Here is an 11,119-nt window from a genome sequence, read left to right as displayed (position 1 = left end):
TACGTTCTTCTTTTTCCATGAAAATCTCTCTGTTAGATCTAAGATGACAAACCCAGGGCCGTTGTTCTTGTTTCTATGTTTTTAATTATTATATTATAGTAAGTTACAAGTAGTACCCATTCTCAAAAAACAAAAAGTTACAAGTAGTACCACAGAGAAATTCTATGGCGGCCGTACTGGCCATTGACTGCGATATGACTTAAACATAAGATGGGCAGCCGGGTAAAGAATCTGGAGCAGGACCCGCCGGAATACCAGAAAACTCTATCTGACGTGGCGTGAGCTTATTGCTTGAGAACTCTTTTTAAGAGGATTAATGAATAGAATCTTTGACTTGACTAATATGAGTTTGACTAATTGACCATGTCCTTGGTGTAGTTGAAATTTGAAAAGAGCATGGTTGGACTAGATTCAAGTTTTAGAATTTAGACTTTACACTTAATTGATCCGATCAACTACGACGACCGTGTACGATTGTACCACGGCTAGAATGTGGTCCGTGTTCGGATTGTTTGAGCTCGGTTCATAAAATAAATTAGCGAAATTTGTAGTTAAAACCACATCAACAGAATAATTAAAATGAACCATGATATATTCGGTTTCAAAAGGTTATGGAGAGTTCATTTAGTTGGGTTAAAATGCTCATCTCATTTAGAAAAAGATTGGTTAGTTCTTTAAAGAGATCGTAACATGTGTTATATTTTCATATACATGATTTTATTCAGTTCATGTAACATCTTGAACAATTTACATTCATGTGTATGAAAATACACTATACTAAGAATTCACATCAACGTTCTGTAAATGCTAAAGTCTTTTGTAAACAAATAAGCCCGGTGTATTATTTGGAAATTACTTTTTTTTTTTTTTTTTCTTTTCAAAACTTTATTTTTGGACAAATTCCCTTGAGAAAATGATGAAGTCAAGTTAGTCAACCACATAATGGTGAAATGGAGGAGTTGGGTGCTTCCTTAAATTAACTATAGGTTATGGCCCAATACCTAGCTATATGGACTCAAGAAATCAAGAATACTTTATAGGCCTAAATATGAGCTGCATCTGGATAAGAGTAATGTTGACGGGGGATATAAGATCCATTTCCAGCTTCTGTTGTACCTTTCTATGTTAGGAACGGCCCAAGCTCGCACAAGGTCAACGGTGTGTACCCGGTGAGAATAATGAGGCCGGCTAGATTTCTTGCATGTTTCATACATATTCCAAAGCCGTATAAATGTCTTACACCCACCGGTGCTGCATGTTGTCAATATAAATTGTCTACGTGTATAATTAGAAAATTTGCTATATGTATTCGGCAGGTTATTGAGAGTGTTAGGTGGTTTTCACATTGGCGAGAGATAATCAGGTCAAGCTTATTTAAGAATAATGATGACTCTTCAAAGTAAATCAATTCGTAAATGAAAGTCGTGTCATTTAAAAGAATATTTTCAGAATATATGTGTCTTCATTCTTGTCCTATATATGGGTGTACTTTGAATTTTTTTTTTTTTCTCTTTTAACTACTTTTTTTTTTTTTTTTTAGAATTCCTCTTTTAACTACTTTATTTTGAAATATATATTGTATATCTTGAAAAACAATGCTTATCCTTTATATTTCTATACCAATATTGAACTGGTAGGTCTTTTAATTTCTTATAAACAGCATCGCACTAGTCTGCTCGATCTGTGCAGTGTCTTTTACCTGGACCTAGATTCTGCAAATCCAAAAGAAATTTGGGAGGGTATAAAGGTCAAAAGTTTCTTCACTTAAAACCAATAATCATTGATATAATGGGACAAAACACCAAATCACACGTCACTCTCTTGTCACTAGCACCAAGTAATTCGGCCACGTAACTACACATGCTTAATTGGCTGTGACTAGCTTTAAGCATGTGATGTGCTCCTTCTTTTGTGAGCTTGGTCTACTTCTCAAATTCTGACCACCCGATATATATATTAAAGCTTTTGCATAACAAAGGTCAAAAGGAACCAAGGGTGGTGATGAAGGGAAAGCAATATATTCAAATAGAATCTTGTAAATATATATAAGTTAATTTGTATGGCCCCCTATGTTAGATATTGTCCTAAATCAAGTGAAGTTTGAAATGGTGGGGTGTTGACCTATGACTATAAGCCAAGAAGACAATGAAACACATGAAGACATGAAGACGAAGAATGTAGGCATTTGGTGAAGGATCAAAATATAAAATAGTGCTATAAGCCTATAAGTCTATAACAATACACTAATGATTGGTGCACTGCTCGATCATTACAAATTATGTATATGATTCTAGGTATAAAAAGCCAATGGCCATCCCCATCCCAATGCCTTAAAGTCTTGGTCTGATATATAATGTATAAATTACCCTAATTAATAAATAATGCAGACGATCGATTTTAATTTTAGTGCTAGCTAGCCAGGTAGCTAGTTGAAATCTAGGACAAAAGAGGTCTGCAGCAGGTAGCTAATTAAAGGTAATTAGGTAAAGGATAAAGATGGAGATGGATGATGATAAAGCTTTCATAACCAACATGGCAACATCCATTAAGATTATGAATCATTCCTTATCCCCCAATAATTGTGGCCATTTGGAGTTAGTGTTCTAATTAATCAATTAACTATTCCACACCTCAATATACATCATAATTCATATTACATGAATGGATCTACGTTGTGAGCAATATTTTCACCATCATCTAATGTATACAATCAAATTTCTCAAATTTTAACCTCAAACTCTCAATTTCACACATCAACTAATAATCTAACATTAGAAAGTAAAATGCTTGAGGGAATTAATATTTCTTTTTCTTGACATGGTCGATGACCTTTAGGTCTCCTTTACCCCTTGCGAATGAGGAACAAGGTACGTACTGCAGAACCATTACCTTTCACATTATTTGTGCCGGACAATATATCACTAGCTTTAATCTTTGACGGACCATTTTCGTTTCTATTCTCTATTCCTTTTCTTCTTTCAGAGTTCAGACTTCCCCTTTTTCTTTTTCGCTTTCCTCTTTTTCCTTACATGCACCATTATGAAGATCACTTCAGAATTAATCACAAGTGTTCTTCCAACTTAATGCCTCAGTACAAAGTTAACCGTACCTTTAATAATAGAGCGGACAGTAAATTCTTAATTTAGCATGTTCTATACAATTCATTACATAAATATATAATTAACTAGCTAAAGTAATAACTCCACTAATGAAGTGCATGACATGATCAATCGACTCGACTGAGTTTTTAACCTTTGGTTCTGATAATAGTGATTGTGCCTCTTCCCTGTGTTTGAATTCTGGTAAGGGCCACCACAGCTTTACCAGAAAGTCCTGGACCATCAGGATCAGATACGCATGGCCGACACGCAAAGTCCCCAACGGGGTGTCGTACTGGTCGCGTTGGTGGCATTGAAATCCTCTCGTTGATGTCGTTTAGCGTCACGTCACCTTCTACTCCTCCCGGTTTCACAACCGCAAAGGGATACACCACCCTCGACGTTATCACCGGCCTCTTCTTATTTCTCTTCTCATCTGTTCGAGACGAAACGGCCAACGTTATTTACTTATCTATTTTGTTGAACTTTAGACGGAATATGAGAAAGATTTAGATACCTGCAGCCAGAGGAGCATTAGCGGAAAAGAGGTTCTCTTTCTCGGCAGCCATGGAGTTGGTGTTGGCTGATTCTTTGCAAGAAGAAGATGAAGACGAGGAATCAATAGCTTCTTCTCTTGTGTTCATCTTTGTATCGACTATGTTGGTCTCATCCCCACAGATTCTGCTCACTGGTGTAGTACTCATACTTGTAGGATCATCCCCTAGTAAATCACATCGCTAACTTAATTAGTAAAACGAAATCGACTAAAAGTAAAAAAGAACATATATATATATATATATATATATATATATATATATATATATATATATATATATATCTACCTGATAGCCCAGTAGAGGTGATTAGTTGGCTAATGCTGTCAAAACTCTCAAGCACTTCCCAGTCTGAATTCCAGCGTCTCTGTGTACATAATTAACACCATGTAGATGTAATAACAAGTTTCGAAAACTGTGCATGCAGTACGAAATAAAACGAAACACTGATTGAATTTAGTACCTTTGAAGCAACAGCGGTGGAGTCTCTGATTTCGTCATCGTTAAACAACAGCATGCGTCTTCTTTTCGAGCGCTCACTGAATTCTACCAAAGCGTCTTCCAAGTAACCGGTCGAGAAATCCGACTCGAGAGTAGAAGAAAATGGTGGTGCGGCATTAAAGTCATCCATCACTGCATGAACATGTGTTCCAATTCCAAGTTTAGTTAGTATACATCAAAATGTAAAGCATCCATTAAAACGAAGAACATGATTGAGTAGAGAAAAACAGTGAAAGGAAAAAGAAAGTGGTACCTAAAGACATCCTGTCTGAGCTGAGAACTCCAAGGTTGAAGTTGTGGCAATTATCCCAATTCCCTCCTCCCAGTCCTAGACCTAGACCTAGTCCTGGTCCTCCTAGGGCTAGGCTACTGCTAGAGTAAGCCATGGACATGGAGTGAAGCTCACCCATCTCTCTTTCTGCTGGTGAAAGAGAAGAGACTGAGAGAGAGTGAATGACCCATGAAATTCGATGGGAAATGCTTCTATTTATGTGCAAAGAAAGCAATGGAGAAAAAGTTAAAGAATGAGTTGATTTTAGAAGAAGCAGTCATCAGTCAACGGCAGGGATAGAAAAATAAAATTAAAAAACAAAGTTGGTGTCTCTTGGGATTCGGAAAATATAGTCGCTTTTGATTTTCTTGTGGGGGACTAAATAATTGCAGAGGGTACTCCTATGATGGTGTTGCATACTTGCATTAAAGATATGCTCTAATCTATATAAACTAGTCTACGTACTGTTAGTGTTCGAAGACACAATTCAAATTTCAGCTTTTTCTTTTTGGTTTCCTTCAGATTATATATGCTTCCCAACCGTTCCTCTTTTGGGGACTTTTTCTACACCTTGTCACCATTTTCTTCCAAATTTTGTTTCTTTTTCTTTTGTTGGTTGGTTTATAATGAAGCTTTGGGTCCACTGCTTGGCATGCCTTGTGAAAATGAAATAGATATGAGGAGGAAGAACAGAAGAGTTCATTATCATAGTCATATATTCGGTATATTTGGTGGGTATGGGACCAACCTTTTCATCATGAAGTTTGAGGGTCCAAACTTTGTCTAGTGTGAGGCATCACCCACATTGTATTTCGTGTGTGATCAGACGGCAGAGAGCATGTTTGTTTGTTTTGATGAGAAGATAATGAGACGGCCAATGTGACCAATAGATTTGTCTGATCCTAGAATAATAATCACCATGTAGGTAAGGTTCAACAGAGTAAGAGTATTTTAGTTTTTATTTTTATTTATTTATTTATTTATATTTTTTATTTTATGTGCAAAACATGAAGTATTTGTGGTATATGGTATTATTCACTCACTTATGTGACATATTTTTATTGGCCGGTCTGATCAATCCGATGCTCAGACAGCCCTTTCTTCATGTGATGGGTTTAGTAGACTTATTGTGCGGTGCTTTGTGCCAGAAATTGACCGATGTTTAATCAAACGGTGGGGAAGACTGAAGAGAATTTGAAAACTTCTTTCTGGAAAGTCTAATCATATAGCTAAGGCCCATGCACAGCTGGAGTCATAGAAAATTTGCTGCTAATGATAATCAGTGTTTTCACCATTAAGTGTATTTTTAGGATGGAAAATGATTTGTGGCCTCAATGAGGCCTAAGATTTGTGGCATCAATCTTAGGTGTCATGTCATGTCACCTACACACATTACCAATTTGTCAAATCATGACATGTAATTATTAAGAAAAATACCATCTTATCCTTCCAAAATCTAATGAATCTAAATTACTTTGGTTTTTTTCTAAACAAAATTATTATTATTATTTTTTCATTTTTTCTTTTCATTACACTCATGCTTAGATTTAAACAACAATTTTTTTTCTTCAAACAAAAATAGAAAAAAATTCATGTAATTCAGTCAATAGATTTGCACATACACTCGATCAATAGATTTATATAACACCACGTATATGAATTCAACCTTTGTTGGGTTCCTGTAAATTTTGAAAATATAATGTGAAAAATACATATTCATATGATCATATATATTCTTTTGTTCATTTTTTTCTTCTCTTTATGTAGCTAGGTTTACACATTATATTTGAGTTTACACCTCTTAATTTAGACACACGTATTTTCCAAATTCAATTTATTAATGCTATTTTTTTGGATGAAATTAATCAATATTTGAAAAGAAAAGTTAATGCCTACTTCTTGACTATATTAATGCTATTTGAAAGAAAAATTATAGGAAATAATTTAATTAAATGAATAAAAATATTTGTCAAAGAATTTGTAGACATATCTCTTAAATTAATACATAATTAATAGCTTATCTTTTTTTCGTCACCTAATTTAATTCATTAATGTAATTGATTCATCCTCTAACATCTAGAAGGACATCTAGAAGGAAAATTTTTTTATTTTTTTTTATCAAACATCTAGAAGGAAATTTAAAAGGGTAAAGTTGGTGTTACAATAGTATGATGTGGTAAGATTTATTATGTGGAATTGAAAATAAAATTTGTATTTACTTACATGGCATGACACCTAAGATTTGAGGCCACAAATCTTAGGCCTCATTGAGGCCCTATATCATTGCCCTTTTAGGATTTTTAACACTAATCTGCTATTACTTACCCGTGTAGGAGAGAATTTGAATTCAGTGAAAGGGGACCCAGAACTGCATGTGTTTTTGCTAACATTATAGGGGTTCTGTTATTCACTTTCATTCATCGAACTAGCCAAACTTTCAAAATTTCCGTAAGGAAATCATTATGGTTTGTTTTGGTAATGGCAATAATTAGAGAAAAATTCAGCTACCGTCCCCAAACTATTTTGCCAAGGCCAATTTGATACCTGAACTCTCAAAAGTATCAATGTGATACCCAAAGACCTAAATTGGTATCAACGTGATACTTCCGTCAAAATTTTCTGACGGCGCCGTCTGTTTGCTGACGTGGCAAGCACATGGGTCCAAAAAAAAGTGAAATGACCAATTTACCCTTTTTTTTTATTTAGAAAAATTCATCTATCGTCCCCAAACTATTTTGCCAAGACCAATTTGATGCTCAAACTCTCAAAAGTATCAATGTGATACCCAAAGACCTAAATTGGTATCAACGTGATACCTCCGTCCAAAATTTCTGACAGCGCCGTATGTTTGCTGACGTGGCAAGCACTTAGGTCCCAAAAAAAGTGAAATGACCAATTTACCTTTTTTTTTTTTTTTGTTAATTCATTTTTTTCCTTTTCTTTTCATTTCTTTTTCTTCCTTCTTCATCTGGGATTTTCTTCTTCTTCTTCTTAGGGTTTCGCGGCGCCAAGCAGCTTGGGGCTGAAGCTTCCAATCGAACCCGATACCGGTCGAATAACCTGCTGGTGCTGAGATGATCAACGACCCGTCGGCGTAAATTGGGGCCGCCGAGTTGTTGAGCGAGACGAGGCGTTCAGCCTGAAGGTACCGTGAGAGAGTGGCAGTCGAGGCTGAGTATGTACGGTCTCCGAATGGAAGGCGGTCCAGTTCTAAGGATGCCATTTTAGCTATTCTTCTTCTTCTTCTCTCTCCTCTCCTTCTCCTCCGCCCAAACCATCACTAACGCCGCTGAGATCCTCTCCAATTCCTGCTACAAATCCATCTCAGCGGCGTTAGTGATGGTTTGGGCGAAGGAGAAGGAGAGGAGAGAGAGAGAGAGGAGGAGAGAGAAGAAGAAGAAGAATAGCTAAAATGGCATCCCTCGAACTGGACCGCCTTCCATTCGGAGACCGTACATACTCCGCCTCGACAGTCACTCTCTCACGGTACCTTCCGGCTGAACGCCTCGTCTCGCTCAACAGCTCGACGACCCCAATTTACGCCGACGGGTCGTTGATCATCTCAGCACCAGCAGGTTCTTCGACCGGTATCGGGTTCGATTGGAAGCTTCAGCCCCAAGCTGCTTGGCGCCGCGAAACCCTAAGAAGAAGAAGAATATCCCAGAAGAAGAAGAAGGAATCACGTTGATACTAATTTAGGTCTTTAGGTATCACATTGATACTTTTGAGAGTTCGGGTATCAAATTGGCATTGGCAAAATAGTTTGGGGACGTTAAATGAATTTTTCTATAAAAAAAAAAGGGTAAATTTGTCATTTCACTTTTTTTTGGGACCCACGTGCTTGCCACGTCAGCAAACAGACGGCGCCGTTAGAAAATTTTGACGGAAGTATCACGTTGATACCAATTTAGGTCTTTGGGTATCACATTGATACTTTTGAGAGTTCGGGTATCAAATTGGCCTTGGCAGCATAGTTTAGGGACGGTACCTGAATTAATAGGTCAGTGTTTAGCCTAGCTGAAAAGAAAAAGAAATTGTACAGTCTTTCATTCATAGAAATGTACAATCTGAATATATTGTTTTAGGTACGTTCATTTTGATTCATTAGTCATTAACCTCCATTTCAATTATGTAATTTCCAATGTGAAGCAAGGAAGAAGAAAGAAACAAAAAGCATGAAATAGGTAATTCGAATTAAGTGTGGAAAAAGATCGATGACGTTATATTAATATAATTTCCAAGTTTTAGAAGTAATTCTTTTGCTAAGCCAGGCTTCCATTTTTTTTTTTTCGAGTTTTCATTCCTCAGTGCATGGCTCAATTCACTATTTAGTACCTTCCAAATCCGTTACCGCAAATTAAGCATGCAATAATTAATACTAGAATTAATTAAGTAGTACATATATATATAAACTGAACTCAATGAGTATGCTTGAAAGGTCACCAATTAGCTCACTATAACATGACCCTTCATTACATTTTATTCCAACTTTAACACGGTTTTTTTTTTTTTTTTGCCAATCTCGTTTCACATTATTGGATTTATTGCTAGCCAGCCTTTCTCTGTGATTGTGGTTTATGGGACAACGTACCCTGCATACATAAAATTACAAGGTTATCCACAAAATAATGCAGATTATAACGGAACATACTTTTGCCCTAAGAACAATAACAGTGCAAAAGGCATCAAAGTACAAAGTACAAAGCAAAAGCAAAAAGATTATTGCATTATTTGAACAAAAATTAATTATGATGTATGCATGACATATTACTTACTTCCACACTTCTTTCCAACAGGTCGGTTCCTGATGTTGCATCTCTTTGGAATAGTGATGGCAATTGCAGGATTTATACGAGCTTGCTTTGCCAAAGGTGACAACAAAACAGCACAAAGGCATTTCGGGGCAGCCTTTACCAGGGCACCAACTTTGGTGCAGCAAGTTGGAGGAACCTTAGCCCTCGCGTTTCCGGCTGCACTCAAGCACGGGCTCAAGCTAGTCGCCGCAGACCTGATCGGGGTCCTTCCACATTCTCCAGCAGCGCCAACTTCCTCGACGAAGAATTGCGTAGCTACCAGAAACACAAACGCAAGAACAAGGCAGGCTTTAGTAAAGTTGGAGTTCATATTTGCTAGCTAGACTTGTGATTCTTGATATAATGGCGATCTTTAGCTTGTACAGCTCTATGGACTAAGCTAGCTAGGCAAGGCATTATATATAGCATGTAGGAAATGGTGCTTTTGCATTTAGTGGGGTGGTTGTGAAAGTGCGGAAGGATGACTATAGGGTTCGTGCTTTAGTTTATTCAACATGTAATCATGAACTGAATGAATTGCATGGAATGTTCACACCGATCGAGCAACTCAAGAGTGGTACTATGACTCGGCGAGTAGTTAGTGATACTTTAAGAAGGTGACACATCAATCTTTAAGATTTTAGTTACCTGGTAGCTGGCTAGAGCATTTCTGAATTCTGATATTTCACGAGCTAGCTTTTCTCCAGCATGTTCTATACTTCCCATGAACTTGAGCTACATAGGTGGAAGTAATGGCATATAAAACCAGGGCACGTGGAATAGTCATTAGCCAATATTAGGCCCATGCCAATAGTCCACTACAAAATAGAATATATTTGAGAAAAATAAAAAATATACCGACATAAAGGGCATGAAATGGACTCATTAACCTAGGCCTCATCAAAAAGCCCGCGGATCAAGTGGGCCGATGGAGGCCCGCCGGCCCGGTCCGTAAAAAAACCCGCAAAAGCCCGCCTTGGTGGGTAGTGGGCCGGCCCGGCCCTCCAAAAGCCCGCTAGGCCCGGCCCGTAAAAGCCCGCAAACAAAAAAAATTATATAAATAACACAGAAACTGTTGTGCAGAATACCTAACTTCGCTGAATTACTGGGAACAGCTCGAACGGAATTAGGAGCTGTACCCTATATGCACGGAAAGCCCCATGTGTCTAGTTTCTGAAGAATTTTACGGTTTGCAATTCCGACTTTTTTAGAATGATTTATGGCAATTTAAGTGAAGGAAGTTCAGCTTGAACCAGAATCTGCAACACAGAAACTGTTGTGCAGAACACCTAACTTCGCTGAATTACTGGGAACTTCTCGGATGGAATTAAGATCTGTACCCTATATACACGGAAAGCCCCATGTGTCTAGTTTCTAAAGAATTTTACGGTTTGCGATTCCGACTTTTCTAGAAGGAGTTATGGCAATTTAAGTGAAGGCAGTTCAGCTTGAATGAGAATCTGCAACACAGAAACTGTTGTGCAGAACACCTAACTTCGCTGAATTACTGGGAACTACTCAGATGTAATTAAGAGTTTTACCCTATATGCACGGAAAGCCTCATGCGTCTAGTTTCTGAAGAATTTTACGGTTTTCGATTCCGACTTTTCTAGAAGGATTTATGACAATTTAAGTGAAGGCAGTTCTGCTTGGACGGAAATCTGCAACATCTTTTACAAATTCATGTCTAGAACCGAACTTCGCTGAATTACTGGGAACTTCTCGGATGGAATTAGGAGCTATAACCTATATGCATGGAAAGCCCCATGTGTCTAGTTTCTGAAGAATTTTACGGTTTGCGATTCCGACTTTTCTAGAAGGAGTTATGACAATTTAAGTGAAAGCAGTTCAGCTTGGACAGGAATCTGCAACATATTTTACAAGTTTATGTCTAGAAGAGCC

The 11,119-nt window shown here is 37.4% G+C and overlaps 2 protein-coding genes across 2 annotated transcripts; both read right to left on the bottom strand.

Moving 5' to 3' along the window:
* Positions 1-3,050: 3,050 nt before the first annotated feature.
* Positions 3,051-4,731, bottom strand: LOC133709799 (uncharacterized). Its single transcript, XM_062135683.1, has 5 exons — positions 4,407-4,731; positions 4,116-4,285; positions 3,941-4,019; positions 3,616-3,819; positions 3,051-3,534 (listed from the first exon to the last, which is right to left on the bottom strand). Exons 1-5 carry the CDS (start codon positions 4,561-4,563, stop codon positions 3,248-3,250), a joined length of 897 nt encoding a protein of 298 aa, XP_061991667.1. The 5' UTR covers positions 4,564-4,731; the 3' UTR covers positions 3,051-3,247.
* A 4,057-nt stretch (positions 4,732-8,788) lies between these two features.
* Positions 8,789-9,612, bottom strand: LOC133710711 (non-specific lipid transfer protein GPI-anchored 15). Its single transcript, XM_062136848.1, has 2 exons — positions 9,200-9,612; positions 8,789-9,016 (listed from the first exon to the last, which is right to left on the bottom strand). The coding sequence occupies exons 1-2, from the start codon at positions 9,546-9,548 to the stop codon at positions 9,000-9,002; spliced, it is 366 nt and encodes a 121-aa protein (XP_061992832.1). The 5' UTR covers positions 9,549-9,612; the 3' UTR covers positions 8,789-8,999.
* Between the last annotated feature and the right edge of the window lie 1,507 nt (positions 9,613-11,119).

Source organism: Rosa rugosa, chromosome 5 (genome assembly GCF_958449725.1).
Source record: "Rosa rugosa chromosome 5, drRosRugo1.1, whole genome shotgun sequence".
NCBI classification, from domain to species: domain Eukaryota; kingdom Viridiplantae; phylum Streptophyta; class Magnoliopsida; order Rosales; family Rosaceae; genus Rosa; species Rosa rugosa.
The sequence above is the reverse complement of the archived record's forward strand: the minus strand, read 5'-3'. Positions and strand labels throughout refer to the sequence as shown.

What these genes read in the sequence shown, in the direction of transcription:
- LOC133709799 (XM_062135683.1), bottom strand. Translation starts at nt 4,563, where the DNA reads ATGGGTGAGCTTCACTCCATGTCCATGGCTTACTCTAGCAGTAGCCTA. An exon ending in CCACCGCTGTTGCTTCAAAG is followed by an intron (nt 4,020 to 4,115) that starts GTACTAAATTCA and finishes TTATGTACACAG; the next exon opens with AGACGCTGGAATTCAGACTG. An exon ending in CACCTCTACTGGGCTATCAG is followed by an intron (nt 3,820 to 3,940) that starts GTAGATATATAT and finishes GTGATTTACTAG; the next exon opens with GGGATGATCCTACAAGTATG.
- LOC133710711 (XM_062136848.1), bottom strand. Translation starts at nt 9,548, where the DNA reads ATGAACTCCAACTTTACTAAAGCCTGCCTTGTTCTTGCGTTTGTGTTT.